The sequence below is a fragment of the Nyctereutes procyonoides genome, unplaced genomic scaffold (genome assembly GCF_905146905.1).
Source record: "Nyctereutes procyonoides isolate TBG_1078 unplaced genomic scaffold, NYPRO_anot_genome, whole genome shotgun sequence".
Taxonomy (NCBI): domain Eukaryota; kingdom Metazoa; phylum Chordata; class Mammalia; order Carnivora; family Canidae; genus Nyctereutes; species Nyctereutes procyonoides.
This window is the reverse complement of record NW_026575052.1, coordinates 71263760-71285046: the sequence shown is the minus strand read 5'-3', so window position 1 is coordinate 71285046 and position 21287 is coordinate 71263760. Positions and strand designations below refer to the sequence as shown.

The 21287-nt window shown below is 44.4% G+C and overlaps 1 protein-coding gene across 1 annotated transcript in view; it reads right to left on the bottom strand.

Moving 5' to 3' along the window:
• The window catches only part of PIP4K2A (phosphatidylinositol-5-phosphate 4-kinase type 2 alpha), a 177317-nt gene extending 157368 nt beyond the window's left edge, over positions 1-19949 (bottom strand). The window contains exon 1 of the mRNA XM_055332768.1: positions 19564-19949. Coding sequence (XP_055188743.1) covers positions 19564-19707 — 144 coding nt within the window. The 5' untranslated portion in view covers positions 19708-19949. The remainder of the gene's footprint in view (positions 1-19563) is intronic.
• Positions 19950-21287: the final 1338 nt, after the last annotated feature.

Here is a 21287-nt window from a genome sequence, read left to right as displayed (position 1 = left end):
TTTGTTCTGAAATAGTATTTGGCCACTCTGGTTAAGTGGAGCTAAATAATTCCATTCCAAATATTCTTCTGCACTTAAGTTTTTTGAACTCTTGCAGAAATTTCTCACATAACAAAGTACTTTTTTAAAAAAAAGAGCATAAAAGATTTATAAATTCTAGGAAGTTCTTATTTTGAAATTAGTGAAAAAGTACATCTAGCTTATTGATATTGAGAAGTCATACTGGCTATGTTCTCACTCAACACCTATCCCAAAGCCTATTCAGAATGGTCTGTGACTTTTAAACATGAATTAAAGAGACTTCTTTAGCAAGATCCAATATTGTCTGCTTTTCCTGTCAGTTTAATATTTTAAAATAATAATAGGATAGGAATAATTCTCTATTAAGTAATCATCCAAGTTAAATATATATTACCATCTTTTTATAAAAGGCCCTTAATTTTCTACTTAAATCAAGCTTTAAAAAATAAAAATCAATTAAGGTTCAATTTTAAAAGAAATGTATTATCCAAGGGCTAATTTTAAAGCCAACATCCATCTGAAATAGTAATTTAGGCCTTGTGAAAACTGGCAACTGTAGTTACACTGTCACAATAAAACACATCCACATAAGTGGAAATAACAGTTTATCTGGATGGCTGTGGTTTATAAGCATGACCTTTCCTTTCTTTCTAAGAAGAACTCTGCATTTGTCCCTTTAATTTTCTTCAATGTTCTCAGGAATTCTTTCTCTCCAGCAAAAAAAAAAAAAAAAAAAAAAAAAAAAAGTTACATTTTAGATTATGTAAAGGAGTTAAAATAGGTAATTTTATTATGATTATTTTTTAAGTAATCTCTACCCCCAGTGTGGGGTTTAAACTCAGGACTCTGAGGTTAAGAGCTGCACATTCTTCCAACTGAGCCAGCCAGGTGCCCTGGGGAATTTTATTCCTTTATAAAAATACACATCATATTTGTTCACTTCTGTTCAAAGGAAAAATTACATTGCTTTCTCCTTTTGGAATATGAGTTATCTAAGAAAGGAGCCAGGCACTCATAGCTACCTGGTGAAGCTTCAACCTCTCTGTACCTGGCCTTGCTGGGCTACAACATGTTTGTTGAAGTCAGTACAGGTGATTGACATATTTACATCATAATGCTGAGCAGAGGGGAGAGCACACAGAATGGAGCTCCTAGCCAAGGACAGGACTACCGTGGGGTGAGAACACTCAGTCTTTATAAAGCAAACACATATATTCTAATTATGGACTCCAGTGGGTGTATTGCATTACATCTTCTGAACAGAGTTATCCAAATCATCCATTGGTCTAGTCTCCTGTGAAGTAGTAAGACTAGGTAATCAACTACAGATTTCCTAGTAACCTATTTGAAGACTTTTACCTGCCAGTAATTGCTATATATAGGGTTGGGAATAAAAAAATCTATATGGAATCTGGCCAGTTGAAGTGAATCGAATGTAAACAGCTTCCAGGATCCAAGTACTCTGCCTAAAAAATCACCAGTTTCCAACTGACAACCACCCGTCCTACTCTTATCTTGACCCCCACTTTCCAGACCCTGGACTTGTAGGAAAGCACATAGTTGGTCTTGCGCTTTTGTTTTTAAAAGGAAGAATTATCAAGTCTTCTGTTTCAGAGAACCTGAGGATTCTAAGCCTGAATGAAGAACGAAATTGTGATGAATGAGTCAGTGAAAACAGCTCTCCATAGAGGACAGCCAGCACGCGTGTCGGCTGGTCCTCCATCCCCCAGACTTGACGCCCCCACACTGCACATATGTTCAACTGCCTAAAATGCCTCTAAACAGAGCTTTAAATGGGGTAAAAGCATCCTTTAAAAAATATAGAGAGAACGCATATCTTTTTATTCCAATCCTTGCTGTACAGTTTGGGAATACTCCAACAGGGCATGTGATAAGGAAGCTCTCACCCACATTGCTGGGATTATAAACTGGTGTGGCCCTTTTTGAAAGCAATTTGGCAACATGTATGCCAAGAGCCTTAACAATTCATCCCCTCTGACCAGGTAATTCCTCATAAGGGGCATCTATCTGTTCTAAGGAAACCAACCGAAAAAGAAAACAGTTTTATATGGGGAGATGTTAACTGCAGCATTATTTATGGTAGCAAAAAAAGTGGAACCAATGTATAGACTATTAAAACTTCATTAGACTACTAGGCAGTCATTAAAAACTATCATTGTGAGGAATACATAATGGTATGAGGCAATTATATATAGACAGTATAATCTCAGTGAGATTAAACCAAAGGATTGAAAAAGATACATCAAAACAGGACAATGATTGCCTCTGGAGAGAATGACTGTAGTAACTCTTGACTGTATTTATCTCTATTTTTCGAGTTTTTCATACAGGGTCCATGCCAGTAAGTATGGGGGAGAAAGATAGATCTTCCTCTGTAGTTATGAGAACTTAAATTCCACTGACATCATGAATGTCTCTAGTTCACCTAAATAAATACGAAAAAGACATTTCAGATAATACAAAATAAAAATGTTCACCATTGGCTGTTCCTGGATCAACTCTTCTTTAGCATGTTTTAAATTTGTAAATTATTTGATGTGGAACCTGCAAGAGGACAGTAAGGGAGACAAAGGGACACACTAGCTTTTTCTAATGTGGGTTTTGTTTTGTTTTGTTTTTTCATTTAACCTTAAATTTGTTCCTGTCCTCCAACTTTGGTTCAATGTGCCAAAAAAAAGTAAGCACCTTATGGATTTATCGTAATTGTTTCTGAACGGTTCTTTCTATGCCAAAGCATTTGAACTTTTCATCTGTGTGCAGCCAGAATGTAATTTATGAATGGATTGTGCTCCAAACATTCATTTTTAAGTTGGCTGTTTGTTTCTATGGGGAAACGTATTCCAAGTTCTCATGTTATAGTAAAAGCCTGACGTCTAGGTTCTGTGAGGGAGGGGTCCATTGTAAACAGTTTCTTCTCAGGTTTGTGAGCACAGAAGACAGAGCAAGTTTTCAAAAAGGTAGAGTCGATTAGTAGCAATGGAGACAGGCAATCCTGGAGCATGGGAACGCAAGGAGTCAGGGCAGACTTATCAAAGACACACGAACACAGGACAGAGTGGGAGACAGCAGTGTGGCCAGGAAGGGGGAGGATTGCTAAGGAAATCTACAAGGACCACGAAGAAATTTAGTTTTGGCTGGCTTAGATGTGTCTGTCTTCGAACTTTTATTTGAGACCACAGACAACTCAATCAGCAAGGCTTCCATCACATTTCCGCCTGGTCATCCCTGGAAGCAAACCAACACAGTGACAATGATTCTGTGTTTGGAAGCAGGGGAATTCCAGTTGGGGGGGGGGGGTGCAGCTAAGTGAAACAAATGGTAAATATAAATGTTTCTATTATACTGTGATAGGTGTTCCTGAAAAACTAAGATCTGTATACACACTAAGAACACATTGGAGCAGACCACTCAAAACCTACAGAATGCTTCAAAAAATAAAATGCTGGGGCATCTGGGTGGCTCAGTCAGTTAAGTGTCTGCCTTCAGCTCAGGTCACGATCCCAGGGTCCCGCCTAGGATGGGAAGCCTGCTTCTCCCTCCCCCTCTTCCTGTGCCCCCCACCCACTGCCCCATGCTCTCTCCCTCAAATAAATAAATCTTTTAAAAAACAAATTTGAAAAATGCTAAAAATATACGTATGAGACTTCCAAATTGCTTAATTCCCATTAAGTACAGGATGGAGTTTATCTTTAAAAATACAATTGTGAAGATCACCCGATGGAAAGAATGTAAGGAACGACTGGGCTTCCAAGTTATAAAGATTAGCACAAAATGCACAAAGGGTGGAGAGAACCACATAATTATGACTTCTAAGACTGAGTACCTGGCCCCCTGAGTCCAGATGATAAGCAAAGTGCACAGTCCTGAGGCCCTACCTGGACGGTTGCCTCTGGCTATTTGTTGGCATACTTTGCTTCCAGCTGCTGTTCCTGGGATGCAGTGACAGTCAAGGAAAATTGTCTATGTACTAATGTCCACGTCATATGCAACTATTCCCTATTTGTTTATCTTGTGTAAACTACTTCCCATTGCAGAAAAATGCATGTAGCAGAAAAGACAGCATGATGATACATTTTCTAAAGCAGACTCAGATCTGTAAAGGAACTTAATAAATCCCATTTTCTTTTCTGTGGCCAGCCTAAACACCACCTGAAAGTTTCCTCAATGGTACCAACCCGTAGGAATTTGACATGAGAAATTTGGGATGAGTGACCCAAGAAAAGCAGGGTAAAACAGGGCAGCTGCTAGCACACAGGGTACCTCTGTGCACATCAGAAAATGAGCTTCCTCCTGCTCAGGCAAATCACAAAAAGGGTGCCTGTCTTTGGCTAAAAACGCAGCCCCTGGCCATGGTGTGCAGGTGGCAGTGCTGATTTCAGCCAACACCTGCCCCTGGCACCCAGGCACTCATGCCAGAGGTCATTCTCGGGTTGTGATACAGAATAGCTGCTTCAAAGTACAGGTTGAGGAAACAAAAAAAGCAGGTTTATTACAACTACAAATAACACTAAGCTCTAAATGTTAGGGTGTCAGGCCACTTGCAAATATGGTTCTAATCCTAAATAACCAAGCCTAAAGAAACTAATGCAAACAGAAATAATGTCAACAGAATTATATGCAAGAGAATGGAAAGCAAATAAAACCATAAAAATTGAAGGTGGGAAGATTAATAACATCTGAAAAAGAGGTTCAGCAGTTGCCTGAAAATGACACAGGCCCTATTCTGCTTTTATATATGTTAACCCTGCCTGTCACCTGTTTTCTCTGGTCTCTTCACTGAATTAATTACAATTCATTTTTTAAGGTCCAACCCAAATAACACTACCTGCCCCCGGCCCCGACCCCGGTAGTGCATAAAACTTGGGAGGAGGGATATGTCTATGCATAAAACTTGGGAGGAGGGATGCTACTCAAGAAGATTCCCAGGGTTGAAAACTGTCACCCAGCCTCCACTCAAGTGCCACCAAGCCCGCAATGCAGGAGGCCCTGCTCCTGTGGCAACAGCTGGCTGGATCTCATGGCCACCAACACTCTCTTTTGTCTCTCCTCCTCTCCATCACTCTTAAGAAATCTGAAATTAGGATGCAAAGTGGCTAACTGCTATCATAATGGACCTGGATCTGGGAGCAAACAAGCTTAGAAGCTGTGTGGGGTCTATTTGCACAAAGTAGCTACTTTGTGTAAGAAAAGACAATATTCCCAGAGAAAAAGGTTCTTGAAAAACAGATGCAAAGATCAGAAAGACCTGAGGAAGGAGACACTTCAGATTCTAGCCTCCATGAGGCTCCTAACCTCCTGCTCCATGCGTGACCCAATAACCCTCCCTGTTTTCCTTTAGCTGATCAGACTTTCATGACTGCCATCTACCATCAAGTAAACCTTGAATGGAGCACTTCTGTTAATTCACTAATTTACCACCTTGTTTATATAATTAATTACATGCCTCTCTTCCCTGTACGACTGTGAACTCCCTATAAGCAAAAACTGTCTTTTTCATATGTCTTTCTCTAAGCCTCTATTAGAGAAAATACAACAACAACAACAACAACAAAAACTCCGGACACCAATGATAGGTTATGGTAGTAGAGTTTTATTAGATGTGAATTTTTTAAAAAATGAAGTATATTAGTTAAAGCTGGACCTTTAAACCACATCTCAGGGTTCTATTCAGATTGAGGACATCCATGCTGGGTGAGCAATTGAATGCTACACTGACCTATAAATTGAAACATTTGTTTAAACTTCAAAATTGGACTATCATTTCCACTTATTAGTTACGTACAAACTCTTTTTGGCCGATAGCACAAAAGATAAAAACGTCACAGAGCAGGAATGGTAAGAGAACTATTTATGCAGCCAAGCCAGAAAACCCGGACTTGCACTCCCCTGTCCAATCCCTTGAGTAGTTACTAAATCCAGGTGATTTTACTTCCAGAACATCCCTTGGGCACATCCTTTGTCTTCACTGCCTCTCCCAGAGGACAGCAATGTCTCCTCAACAGTCTTTCCTCCTGTGGCACCAAGTCTCTGGCTGATCCGGCCCCCAGGACCACTGCAGGCTCTGACTTGTCACTCCCTTGCTTACTGCCTACCATCCTGTCTCTAATAGAGTAAAGCTAGGTTATGTAGATCAACTCTCCCACTGGAAATAACTAAGCATCCGGAATAAAGTATTTTGTAAACATCTTCTTAAAGATATCAAAGCACCGAGGAGGCAAGAGGTAGCTTGCCAAAGGCTAAGGGAGAGCTGGATGTGGAGCAGTCAGCTTAGTCACAGAAGTCATTCTGGCCCTCAGGGCTCTGATGGTCTCACAGGCTGACACACAGAAGTCAGAGCCTACAGCTGGCCCGAGGTGGGAGGTCTAAGAGGAACCCTTTCTCCATAAGGCTAGAATCCAAAAGGGTCACACCCTCAGGGTAAGTACAAGCCAAAAATAAACCCATTCCACTCCCCTCACCCCGGGGGACTGCAGTCCAAATTTATATCACTGTGAGATTGAAAAAATTCCAAGTTACAAGTTTAATTCAAAATGGCCTTGGTCTGCAGCACCCCCAGCCACCCCTTTGCCAGATGGCAAAGACAAACAACGCTCTCTAGAGGGACCCACTTTGACCCTAAAACTCAAAGAATCCTCCCCAAGTAACTGTCCAAAGGAAATAAGCAGCTCATAGCCAAAAATAACCAAGCAGATACGGGAAGGAGGCACCATGAGTAAGAACCAGCAGAAATAGGGCAGCCTGGGTGGCTCAGGGGTTTAGCACCGCCTTTGCCCAGGGTGTGATCCTGGAGACCCAGGATCGGGTCCCGCGTCGGGCTCCCTGCATGGAGCCTGCTTCTGCCTCTCTGCCTCTCTCTGTGTCTCTCATAAATAAATAAAATCTTTAAAAAAAGAAAAAAAAAAACAGCAGAAATATGACACAGCAGAACAATACCCACAAAGATCCAGGATGTTGGCATTAGCACCATCTTTATTATCAGTCAAGGAATCTCAAATTTAACTTATGGGGGCACTTTGGGGGGCTCAGTCAGTTAAGCATCTGACTCTTGGTTTCAGCTCAGGTCATGATCTCAGGGTCCTGGGATGGAGCCCCACGTGGGGCTCCCTGCTCAGTGGGGAGTCTGCTTCTCCCTCTCCCTGTTTCTCCCCCTGCTTGCTTGCTCACTCTCTCTGTCAAATAAATATATAAAATCTTTAAAAAAAAAAACCTTACTTGTGGCAAACTTCTGAACACTAGAATTACTAGAGGAATACCCAAAATCATTAAAAGACCAAATTACTGGGAAAAAAAACAGAAATAACACTGCAGTGCACTCTTCTACGATAATTCTTAGATTGTTTAGAAATGCATTCAGTCTTTACATGATCCACTCCATGGCCCCTTCAACACTGTGACCTTCTTCGAAGAGGTTTACTCACTGAAACTTCTCTGCTCTGTGCACAAAGCAGAGTTCTTGCATAGTGCCGTAAACAAACGAAGCTCTTTCTCTGGCAGCAGCTCGCGGTTACCCCACACCTCTTATCACCGATGTGCAGCAAGTTCCTCCATGCTCTACTGTACTGCCCAAGCCACTCAGCAAAATGCTCTAAATACTGTGCTCAATCATAGCAAAAATGAATTTTACATGTGGGTGAAAATTTAATATGGAAAGGCTCACAGTAGACCAGCTGAGCACTAATGGCCTATGGTTTACACAATCTTGCTTCATTCAGTCATTCGATAATATTTATTGGGCGCCTACTACATACAAGTACTATTCTAGGTTTGGGGTTGGGAGGTGCAGCTGTGAATGAGACGTCTCAGCTGCTGCAGATTTAACGACCTGGGTGGGAGAAATAAATAAGAAATAGGTAAACAACTTGGTGTCAGACGGTGCGAAGTGTCACAGAGGTAACAAAAGTAATAGGAGTGGAAGGCTACTTTCCAGGGAGTTGGAGAGGCCATCCAAGAGGACAATCCTTTAGCCAAGAGACTAAAATGACAGCCATCCAAAGACCTAAAGAGAGAACATTCCAAAGAGAAAAGTAAATGCAGAAGCTCTGGCTGCACTGAGCTTGGCTCGTTTAGGAACAGAAAAAGCCTGGTGTGGCGAGAACAAAGAAGTCATGAAGACAGTGGGAAAGGATGAGGGCAAAGAGGGAAGCAGGGGCCAGGCCAGGAAGACCTTGCAGGCCACGGAGGAGAGCCTGGGGTTGGTTCACATTGCAACAGGAAGCCTCTGGGAGGTTTTCACCAAAGAAGTGAAGTGACAGGAAGATCATTCTGCTACCACTGTAGAGAATTTGGATTGAAACAGGGCAGAGGTGAACACTGCAGACTACAGCAGTGTTCTGAAGAAAGGGAATTTATATGGGAAAGAGAAAAATAAGCACAAACATGCAGGACTTAGGAATGGTATTGGTGATAATGAGAGAGGAATTAAGCTGGGCACGAGGGGTTTCAGTGTAAGAAGCCGGGGAGATGGTGGTCCAGGGGAAGAAACTGGCTTAGGGAGTGATAGCAGGTGGGGTCGCGGGGCAGCAGGACATGGAAAGCCCTGTATGGATCACATCTGAGATGTCTATTTGGTTTGCAAGGGAAGATACCTGGTAGGAAACTTAGTATGGAGCCTAGCAGGGAACTCAGAGCTGAAGATAAAAATTTGTCATCAGCATGAAATGCCAGGAGACTAAATAAGATTGTGTAGAGAAGGGACGTCTGGGTGGCTCAGCAGTTGAATATCTGCCTTCAGCTCAGGGTGCGATCCCGGAGTCCTAGGATCAAATCCCGCATTGGGGCTCCCCATGGGGAGCCTGCTTCTCCCTCTGCCTGTGTCTCTGCCTCTCTCTCTCTCTCTCTCTCATGAATAAATAAATAAAATCTTTAAAAAACACATTGCATAGAGAAAATATGCCTCATTATGCAAGAAGACCTTGAAAAGGGTCCTGGGGCATTCCAGCTTTTAGAGACTAGATAAAGGAGGAGGAACTTTGTAAGGTACCTAAGGGGTAGCAGCTGGTGAGGCAAAAGGAAAACAAGAAAAGACAAGAAAAGGGGTCCCCTGGATTTGAAAACATGAGTGGGCACTTGCTATATCCCACTGTATCCCCCAAGTGGGAAGGATGAAAGCGAGGTTGAAGTGGGTTCTGGGAAGGGTGGCAGGAGAGGGAGCCAGCTGCTGCAGACAACAGGAGGTAGGTGCAGAAGACTAGGCTTTGCAACTTCTGCTATAAAAAGGAACAGAGAAGCAGAGTGGACACTAAAGTGAGGATGCAATGTCAAAGGAGACTTTTGTTACTGAGGCTGTTTATTTTGGTTTTAAGACAGGAGGTCCCAGCGCAGCGAGCACTGTCCAGTAGAAAGTGCTACAGGGATGGCAACCATCTACACCCGCACTGTCCAGCTCAGGAGCTACTACCCACATGTGGCTGTTGGGCACTTGATATGAGAAACTGAACGTTAACATTTAATTTTAATTCAATGAAATGTCAATAGCTATGTGTGACGAGTAGCTTCCAACCTGGACAGTGCAGCCTTCCAGCACGTCTGTGGGCTCATGAATTCAGCCATTCAAAATTAACAGACTGTGGGGTGGGAAAAATGGAAGTTAGTAGCTTCTGCTGGTCTAGTGTTTTTTTTTTTTTTTTAAGATTTCATTTATTTATTCATGAAAGACACAGAGAGAGAGAGTCAGAGACATAGGCAGAGGGAGAAGCAGGCTCCCCATGGGGAATCTGATGCGGTATTTGATCCCAGGACTCCGGGATCATGACCTGAGCCAAAGACAGATGCTCAATCACTGAGCCACCCAGGCACCCCAGTCCAGTGTTTTCTAAAGCGTTAAAGGTTACTACCTGGAAGACAGCAAAGGGACAAAACATTAGAGGGTGGTTTAAGGAGAAAGAAAAGTAAGAAATGGTTTCAAAAAGTATATAATATTATTTATGGTAGGGCACCTGAGTGGCTCAGTCAGTTAAGCTCTGCCTTCTGCCCAAGTCACAATCCTGGGGTCCTGGGATCCAGCCCCACATGGGGTTCCCTGTTCAATGGGGAGTCTCCTTTTGCCTCTACCCCTCACCCCCCTCGTGCTCTCTAACGTGCTCTCTCTCAAATAAAATATTTTTTTAAATGATCTATGGCAAATTTTAAAGCAGTCCTTGCCAGAACTGTTATTAATTATTTCAGTGGCAAACATCAGCTACTTGGCCCTTCAAATGTGACCTCCAACCACATCTTCTACCATTTCCTAAACATTCCTCATCACCAACCTCTGTGGTTTTCAATCTTCTTGGTTGCAGAATTTTCACCGCCACCTGCCACCGTATATATTTGCCCTTGTATATACACAGTATGTATTCAGTGCCCCCAATCAAAAATGTTTAAAAGATGATGAAGAGGACAAAAACAAGCTGCTCTGGATGAAGCTGAAATTGAGGCTAATTCCTTCCACCTGCTCAGCTCCCTCCCACCAGCTCAGGCCCCTCCCACCAGCTCAGCCCCCTCTCACCTGCTCAGCCCCTCCCACCTGCTCATCCCCCTCCTACCTACTCAGCCCCCTCCCACCAGCTCAGCCCCTTCCCAGCCCCTGAGGCACCTCCAAGAAAACATGGAATTTGAAACGGAGGATTTACTTTAGCCAGTGCTCCTCAAACTGGCAGGAACTCACAGACCATCTGTCTTGTCACCGTGCACATTCTGCCCCGGAGAGGCCCACAGTTCTGCATTTCTCGCAGGCGCTTGGGTGATGGCTGAGGCTACCATCTTGTAAATTACACTCTGGATGAGTGGCAAGGCCCCTAGGCCACAGTCACACCAGACCACTCACCATGCTCCACTCCATCTGCTTACTTTTACCACTTGATCCTCTTAACACATATACCTTTTCCTGCCTTCTCCAGAAGGGAGATTGTACCCCATCTTCAAGGCCTTCTCAAAGTCAGCTCCTCTTGAACTCCTCCAAGAGTCCTGGGCACAAGTAATCATGATCCATCTGCCCCCTGTCCTATCACTTTTCCCCTTTCTCACACTGCTCCAGCCACACAGGCTTCCTTGCCGTTACCTAAACTTGCCAAGCTACCACCAGCTCAGGGCCTTTGCATCAGCTATTCCTCCTACCTACAATGCCCTTCCCCCAGATATCCTCATCCCCGTCATCTCCTTCAACCTTCCTCCGGATTTCCCAACCCCTTCATCTCCTTCATCCCTTCACTCAAATGTCTTCTTCATGAGGTTTATACTTTGACTACCCCAGCATTCCTGATACTCTATTATTTATACATAATGTCTATGCATCTATGTCTGTCTCCCCTGTGGTTATGAGCAATTTGAGGGCAGGGTCCACAGTGTATTCATTTTGCATCCCAAGAGTCTTGCACAGTGCCTCTTACATTAAAAATGAAAGAAAGAAATAAAAAGAGGGAGAGAGAGAAAGAAAAAGTAAAACAAGAAATCAGTAGCTGACAAAATGTACAACTAATGAATCTGATGGAGATTTCTGACACCTCAAACAACCTGATCAGTAGTGGAAGGATTAAAGATACAAGAAAGACATTATAACAAAATAGATACAGAAATTAAAGCAAGCGCACAAAGATAATTCGAAAAGGATCAATTTACAACTCCAAGATGCACAAGGATGCCAAGTGAGCGGCGACTTTATATTGACGAACAACGTTAATGTAATGATTAATTTAACATGCACTCTAATAATTGTTCATGTTTTATCATTTAAAACATTTTTTAAAACATACTAATGACTGCTAACATTTATTAAGAACTTACCATGTGACAGCAACTCTTTAGGCATCTTACCAGTACCAACCCATTTAATCCATATTACAAACCTCTGTACTAGGTACTATTATTATCTCTTAAGAAGGAACTAAGAGAGAGATCCCAAATGGCTTAGTCAAAGTCACATAGCCAACCAAACAGTGAGCTCCAGTGACCTCAGCTCACTAGAGTCTGAGCTCTTAACTATGACAGAGAGGTGAAAAACTATGAGGTCTTCCTTTGAATGTAAAGGTGTATCTTTAGGTAAGTTACTGTTTTCAAATTCCCTAAAACACTTTTCATTAATAAATTATATATATAAATATATAAAATAAAAATAAATATATATGTATATATGAAATATATATGTGCCCTCTTCCTACATGCTTTGAAAATATGCAATGATCTTCTTTCTATAAAGGAAAAAATGCTTTAAACACTTATTAATGGCTAATACTCCATATTAGTAGCTAATAGTCTGTCAAAGTATAGCTTTTAATACCAAGGAAAGGAAAGAGTAGACTAAGGGAAGAACAGGCAGCCAAGTTCAATGGTTGCAAGTCCAGGTTCGAATCCCTCACCATCTACTAGCACTGTGTGCTCAACAGGTATTAATTTCATCTATGCACATTCCTACTATGTGTTTTTCTTCCTGGCTGCTGCATGCTTTTCCCCATCTCCCATCCCATACCACTTGTACTTTATTCCTTCAAGAGTTCTCAATCAGGGTCTACAACTCCCAAGTGGTCCATGGACAGAATTCAGGGGATCCATGAACTTGGATGTAGTTTTATGTGTTTTCATTTATTCATTCAAAAGCATTATTCTAAGAAGGGGTCCACAGCATTCACTGGACTGCCATCAGGGTATGTGGCACAAAAACGAAAGGTGGATAAAAGCAGATAACAGGGAAATCAACTAGAAGGTAGTTTTAACATTTCAAGAAAGGTAACAAATCTGGTTAGGTCAGTACAAGTGAGAATGTAAAGTGATAGAGGTGAGGAAAACACCTGGGTATCCCTAAATAAAATGGCATCCACCTTCATTCTACTACTAACCTTCTCTTCTCAAAAGAGATGCTGCTTCTACCTTCATTCATTGTTCTTTAAATCAGTAAGCTTGCACACACATGTGCTTGTGTGCACACATACCAATCAGCCGCTGTCTCAAAAAGTACATCCCTGAACATCATGATCTCTGAAGCATTAATCTGCTGGACTTCCTGCTGAGTTTTGTCTTGCTTCCTGTTTCTTCTTCCTCCATCCTTCCCTCAAAGCCAATTGCTCCCCTTAGAGACCTACTTTATCCCCCTGGCTTCCACAATTCTCCATTCTCCATCCCAGCCCTAGCCTTGCTCCTGAGATGTAATTCCATCTTCCAACACACCCCTTACCCCTTCCCAGCCATGGACAATGTGACTAGAATATCCACTCACTTATCTCCTGCAGCTCAACACTTGTTTTTAATGATTTTTTTTTTTTAAGTAGGCTCCACACCCAATGTGCAGCTTGAACTCACGACCCTGAGATTAAGAGTTGCATCCTCTACCAACTGAGCCAGCCAGAAAATTTTCTAACCTTTTCCAATACACAATTCCTTCTCCTAACTTTTCTAACTCTACCATGGAGTCACCATTCTCCCAAGGATATTCATCACATACAGTCATGGGACAAATCCTGAATATTTCTCTTTATTTTTAGCACTATTCTTTCTGTTGGCCTTGGTACTCAACATTTGTCTCAAGGACCAGCAGTGTCATCACCTAAGAGCACAATAAATTCAGAGACTCGGGACTCCCCTTAGGCCTGTTTAGTCAGAATCTGCATTTTTAAGGTGATTCATACACACATTAAATTTTGAGAAGCACTTCTGTGGTGCTTATAAATCTGTCAACAGCCTAACTGCATCTGAATTTGATCATTTTTTGGTATCAATTACTAACTCCCTATTATGTGCTAATTACAGTTCTAGACTTTAAATACATTATCTTACTTAACCCTCAGAATAATCCTGTGACAGAATCATCATTTCTATTTTAAGAATGAATAAATTGAGGCTCAAGTGCATAAATCATGTGTTCAACGAGTCCATAATTGATGGAGGAAGGATTTGAACCTAAGCTGTCTGACCACAAACCATTTTGCCAAATTGCACCAATTCCCTTAAGTTCCAAAATTTGTATTTCAAAGGGTATATTGGCTAAATTAATTACTCTGCTTGACTGCATTTTCTCAACTTAAGGTAGATTTTGTTTATTACAATTCTTGCTGAAAATCTTTCTAAAGATTTCTAAAAGCAGAGCAGATGATTCTGGTTTTAATAAGAGAAATCATTGTCTTGCCATGGGCATCATTCTAAACACTCAAGTTCAGTCTAAGGTATTGGGGAAATAGAGAAGAAAATGTATTCTCTTCTTAGGATATAATCCCAAATTTGAAGGGGCATAAAACTATTTTCTTAACAATAAACATTGTGTGTCTACTTGGCATTCTTCTTTGCTCTAAAGTAAAGGAAAAAGATAAAAATAGAGACTGCAATGCCTAGGTGGCTAAGAGTTGGTTAAGCATCCAACTCTTGATTTCAGCTTGAGCCTTGATTTCGGCTCAGGCCTTGATCTCAGGGTCATGAGTTCAAGCCCCAGCTCTGGAGCCTACTTAAAAACAAAAACAAAAATAGTGTGAGACTAGTTCTTGAATGGTTATTTGGATTCCATTCAATAAGTTTCATCTAATGTCTAGTTAATAATTGCCTCATCTTATCCTATTCAGTCAATATTTCATAGTCACTCATTTCATTTTTAAACCTAGTTTCCTTCTTTCATTTTTTTTCCCTTGTTTTTTTTTTTTCTTAAAGATTTTAGTTTTTTTTTAATTTTTATTTATTTATGATAGTCACACACAGAGAGAGAGCGAGAGGCAGAGACACAGGCAGAGGGAGAAGCAGGCTCCATGCACCGGGAGCCCGACGTGGGATTCGATCCCGGGTCTCCAGGATCACGCCCTGGGCCAAAGGCAGGCGCTAAACCGCTGTGCCACCCAGGGATCCCTCATTTTTTTTTCAATACCCAAATACAAACCCACCGACCTAAACAACGTCACTACTTCCCCCAACATAGTACTTACTTACTTCAAGTCCCAGGCCTTGTTGAGAATATAACGAAAGCTATGGATACTTTACCCAGAAAACTATTTGCCCAAACACACAAAACATGGCACACAGACACCAAGATAAACACCCTGGCTCTACCAAGAGGACAGAGACCTGCCTGATACAGCCTGTCTGGGCCCTCTCCGCCCTTAAGGGAACTGATCCAACAGACAAGCACTCCCACCTTTTCCTAACTGCTCAGCCCAGGGGGATGCCAGACTGGTCAGAATCTTTCCATGGGGTTTTTAGAACTGAACAGGAGCCAGAAAGTCCCTTTTGGGGGGCAGAAATGATAAAATGTGAAATTCAGGAATCATTAATTCCCTACCCTGTGGAGGAAACTGGTCAGCTCACCTCTGAGCACGAATAAAGCCAAGATGGACAAAAAAGTCCCAAGAGCACCCAACCACCTGGTTCCAATTATTGCTAAACCCAGTCTTATTCCTGTTCTCTTGGTTTGGTTAGCAATTGGTCCTTGCGCTGTGACAAGCCTCCAAAACCCTAATATTTAAAGTTTTTGGCTAAGCTCATTCACATTTCTATAGCTTGCAACAAAAGGATTTTAACATTAATATTGACTACTTATAGATACTGTTTATTTGTTTTAAACAGGTTTGAGGGGATGGATGCCTGGGTGGCTCAGCAGTTGAGCGTCTGCCTTTGGCTCAGGGCATGATCCCGGAGTCCCAGGATCGAATCCCACATCCAGCTTCCTGTGTGGAGTCTGTTTCTCCCTCTGCCTGTGTCTCTGCCTCTCTCTGTGTATCTCTCATGGATAAATAAATAAAATCTTAAAAAAGTAAACAATGAATTCCTCTAGCTATCTAATTAGGTTCTTAAATACTAATTTCCAAAAGCCTCACGTCAATCTGCATAAAAATCTTTTAGACTATTCTTTTTATTTTTTTTAAGATTTTATTTATTTATTTGAGAGGGAGTGTGTGTGTGTGTGTGTGTGTGTGAGAGAGAGAGAGAGAGAGAGAGGGAGAGCGCGCGTGAGCATGAGCAGGGGGAGGGGCAGAGGGAAAAGCAGACTCCCTGCTGAAAGGGAGCCTCACATTGGACTCAATCCCAGGACTCCAGGGTCATGACCTGGGCCCAAGGCAGACGCCCAACCCACTGAGCCACCCAGGCGCCCAAGAATATCTCTTTAAAGCAAATCTTGGCTCACATCATTCTGCATGTTCCCCACACTATTAGAATATAATTTTAGGAAGCTAACTGCCTGATCATTTTTAGTTTAATTCTAAATGTAACAAGACAAAATTGCCTTCTTAAGTGGTCGTTTTTCCTTTATGTATTCAATTATATTCCCTGCTTAAAATACTTAAAATAAAAATTGGCAGTGATCCACTCACTGATGGGTATTTTAAGTTAGAAAGCAGAAACATATCAAATTCACCACACAAAGTCAGGCTTATTCTTGTCATTGAGAATTACCACCACAATGGACTTGGAAATTTCCACCTTAATTGCAAGTTTTTACATTTCAATCAATAGACTTTGACTTAATAGACCGCAATGCAGTTCAACTCCAATCAATCCAACAAACTTAGTTTACACCTCACTTACAATCACCACGGATTTCCTTCCCTCCAGTCACAGCCTTGAAAATTCTCTGAATGCTGCTGCATTTTCAAGGTTACAATAGTGATGACTTTTATTATATACAATTAATTACTGCCAGTCTACAGATTCTAACATAATGCTATGAACCTAGTAGACTAAAAATAGGGGAATCTTGAAGTTAGAAAAATACTTGGAAATCATCCAGTCCAATCACCTTACTTTCACAGATGCAAACATCGATGCAAAAACTAATTATCATGCCCAACGTTAGCAGAATTAGAGGAAAAAGTTAGAACACATGTACAATGAGCATTTTACCATGGTATGTAGGTTCCCAATCCCCATATAAGACACCTCCATGGTAAAATAAATATGAAGTTTCTCTTTAGTACTACAAACATACAGTTACTGCTAAATATCTGTAAGACAAATTCAAATGAATTATAAAAAGCATGAAATTGCTATATGCATGACAAATCTTTTCCAATTAATCCTGGTCTCATTAGAAATATAGAAGAAACACTCTGATTTAAATGATCTGCTCCTCTCTTCCATGCTTTCTCAAATATCCCTACCATATACAACACTATGCTTGCTCCTTCTTAATAATGCTGATGTAGTTAATTCTCAAATTATACTGTAGACTTTGGTCCTATTTAGTCAAATTCATATAAAAATGTTTATCTAGTATTAGACTTTGTCACCTAAAATGAAATCAATCAGAAATACATGGTATCTTGGTGCTTAGATTTCATAGTTATATATACTTTTTTTCAGAAATAAAGAAAATAGACATTTTAAAAAAGAAAGTTGTGACACAGACCATTTCTATGTCAATTAATCCCTCAAAATAAATATTTTGGGGCGAAGATATGGGCATTTTTAGCCATCTTTTGCACAGTACTGTCCATGTGCCTACTGCATATCTGTTGAAAGAATAACACGGTTACATTACATTCTATGGAAACTTGACTCCTCTGTATGACTATACTTAGAATTGCTAACTTTTCTTGATAGCAAAAGAAAACAACATAAGATGTACCATCTATAAATCAAACATCATGTATAAACATGCCTTAAGTAGTTTTGAAATTTCCAATTAGCAAGAAACTCTAAAACAAATGTAGCAATTCATAAATACAAGGTAGCAACATAAGTGGTTACAACAAAATATGCAAAATTACAAGATCTTGTAAAGTAAACTGGAATTCAGACGAATTCCCAGAAAGTACACTCTTTTTTTTTTCCGCAGCATATTGTTGGCACTACTTTGCTACACTAAACTCTCATACACAAACTCTCCTGACCATAACACAAGAACTCCAAAGGAGTTTTATAAAAGCACCAATAAATACAGAACTAATGATATTAATTTTTTAAAGTAGCTAACATAATCAATTTAAAAAGCATAATGGAATTAGACAGAACTCTAAACTGTAGTTGTTTTTTTTTTTTTCCACATAAGAAAAATTCCATTCTACTTACTACAATAAAACTTTGGAGAGTTTTGGTGCATTGATACACGCAGTTGTAAAAGCTCACGTGCCTAATTGCTAAAGAGGTCATCAAGAAGTTAAAATGAACTTCAATGAATCAGGCATTCATTTCCCTAAACACAACTCATTTTCTTAAAACAACTTGCTTAAACACAGTCGCTTCATGCAAACACAGTCAATCCTGGTTCTGTTTCACCTTTTCAACCCAGCTCAGCCTGGGGAAGAAAAACACAAACATGATGCTTCCGAGCCATGTTAAACAACTTCATTAACTTGAGAACGTTCTTTTAAAAACCACGATGGTTTTGTGTCATTTCCATTATGCTGAAAAGGGCACACAGACACCCACAGAAATCAAAAGTACGGGAAGCAAGCTTCCACTTTTCCTCGCACGCTGACTGACTGCAGTGGGTAAGGTCATGGCCAAAATTCACAGACTCATTTAAACTTTCATGGCTCAGCCAACAGCTCCTATCATGTTTCCTGATCCTACGGAGATTAAAATTGCAGGAGTTCCTCGCAGTAAGATCGGCAGGAGGCTATTTCAGACCCTCGAACCGCAGTCCGCAGAGACCCTCTCCTCTCCGCAGAGAACCGCGGCGGCGCATCCTCCACCACCCCTGGCTGGGGTGTTAAGCCAACCTTTCGGGGCGTTCTCCTCCAGCCTCTTAACCCCCCCCCCCACGGCTTCCCGCCGCGCCCGCCGAGACCCTCTCCTACTGTCCCCCCCCCAGGCCGCCTTTCCGCAGTGGGTGCCGTCGGCCTGGCTCCCCAAGGTGGGGGAGGCCGTGTGGGGCGGAAGCCTCCCCGCCAAGCAGCGCTTCAGCCCGCCCCGCACAGCGGCAGGGCGACGCGGGAGAAGGACCAGAGACGAAGATGCTGAGCACCAGGGCCATATTTACACGGGCTTTCTCTTCGCCAAAAAGATTCGCTGCGTCCGATAATACCGCCTTTAAAGGGAAAAAGGAGGACCGAAGCACTAGGGCCGCTGACTACACCTCCCCATCTCCGGCGTTCTCGCCCCTGTCCCCCGCGGGGAGGACCCCGACGCTCCCGGCCGCGCACCCGCACACCTGCCGGCCCGCGGCGGACCCGGCCGCCCCCGCGCCCCTCCGCCCCGAGGCGGCGACCACCCACACCCAGACCGCAGCAGCCGCCGCCGGGGATGACAGCCCAGGGCAGCCGCGCCCCGCACAAACTTCCCAGTTGCCCGGCTGCGAGGACCCGCCGGCCGGCGAGCCAACGGGCGGACGCGGGACGACGCTGGTCCTCGCCGCAGGGCTCGACTGCAGCTGGGACCCCTGGTCCTGCGTCCGGCCCTGGGTCCAAAGGGGTCCAGGGGGCGCCCGGGGGCCCCGCCGAGGCGGACGCGCGCCGCCGGGATGGGGGCCCCCCGGGCGCCGCGGCGGACGGACCACCCCGGAGGGCGAGCACCGGAGGGCCGGGTCCCCGCTCGGGCTCCCCGGCCCGCAGCAGACGCAGCAGCAGGAGGAGGAGGAGGAGGAGGAGGAGGAGGAGGAGGAGGAAGGGGACTGCGCGCCGCAGCCCGAGCCCTTACCGAGTGGTTCACCCCCCACATCAGGACGCTGAGCAGGGGATCGCTGGCCCGAAAGAGCTTCACTTTCTGCGCTACGAAGTGCTTCTTCTTGGTCTTGGTCTTGCTCGCCAAGACGGAGGACCCCAGGTTGCCGGGGGTCGCCATGGCCGCCGCCTCTGTCCCCTCCACCGCCGCGCTCCCGAGGCCGGGGACCCGCCCTCTCTACACGCCGGCCCGGGGAGGCAGCCGCATCCCCCCGGCGGCGGCCCCGCGCGCCGTGCCCGCTGCGCCCGCTGCGCCCGCTGCGCCCGCTCGGCCCGGCGGAGGAGGGAGGCTGCGCTCGGCTCGCGCCCCGGCCCGGACTCCGCGCCCGCCGCGGCTCCGCGCTCAGCCCGCGGCTGGACCAGGCGCGCCGCGAACGGCTTCCGCGTTGGGCGCCGGCGTCATGACGCAGGGGGCGGGCGGGCAGCAGCGGCGGCGCCGCCGGGCGGGGCGCGGCCGCGGGACCGTTAGGCTGCAGCGGGGGCGCGGGGGCGCGGGGGCTCCGGCTCAGGCTCCGGCTCGGCCCCCGCCCCCGCCCCCGCCCCGCGGGCGTCCAGCTGCCCCCCGGCGTGCAGGCGAGCTCCCGGCCGGCTGCGGAGGCCGCGGGGAGGGGCCGGGGGAGTTCCGCAGGGCAACCCCTTCTGCTCCCCGGGGAGGAAGGGTGGGGGAGGGACAGGGGAGAGGAGAGACCCCAGAAGAGGAGCCCCCAGGGGCGGCGGCCCGAAGCGATGCAACGGCCACTTACCGTCGCCCGGAGTCCGCAGAGCTGGCGAGACCTGAAATGCTGCGTGGAGACCAGGGCTCCCCAGCACCGAGGGCAAGGACCTGGGCACATCGTTGGCCACCACCACCCCCCTCCCGGGGCGGCGCCGAGATGAAGTGATAATCCTATGGTGCCTTGAACTGTCGGGCCTTTCGCACCCTGGACTTCAGTCTTCTGCACCCCCTGAGTCCTGCAGCGGGGAGACTCCCACCTGCCACACTGGCTTGTCTTGCTTCCTCCGCTAACCCCCTCCACCGGGCAGGACCCTGGATTCCTCGTTCACAGCCCCCTCGGTCTCGGCTGGAGAAGCATGCCCCAAACAGCACCTTGGACCTCCCAGCCTCCGAGACGTTCCTTACATTTCTTCCTTTTATCCACTCCACTCACCTTCCACGGAAATCTGTTCATTGTCTTCATCCATATGCACTTCAGTGCTGGGAACAACGGACTCACCTCAGGAAACTGCTATTATAAGTGTGTCTAAAAACAGCGCTGTCCCCCACACCTGCCCCTGACTCAGCCCGCTGGGCAAGCATGTTATCTATTGTCACTATTACTCCACTCAAATACAGTGGATACCCACTGTGTGCTTGGTGATCTGCTTTGCTCTGTCAAGGACACAAAGGATGACAGACCCTCATCCCTTAAAGAGCTCCAATCTCATGGGGGTGGGGAGTGACAGGTCATGTGGGTCAGGTTCATTTGCTCCTCTTATTTTCTTTGTTCTTTAAACACAGGGGTTGCCTCAAAGTCCTCTTGTTCTCTCCCTCTTGTTTCAGGTTCTTTGTGTTAACAAAAGGGACGATCAGACACTTGTCACTTGAGGGACTACTCAGGGCCTGGTAATTATGGTTCTGCCCTACCTACTTTAGAGGATGTTTTTTAGAATCAAAATCAGTAGTAGACAATGGCTACGAAAAGGCCTTTGTAAAACCATACA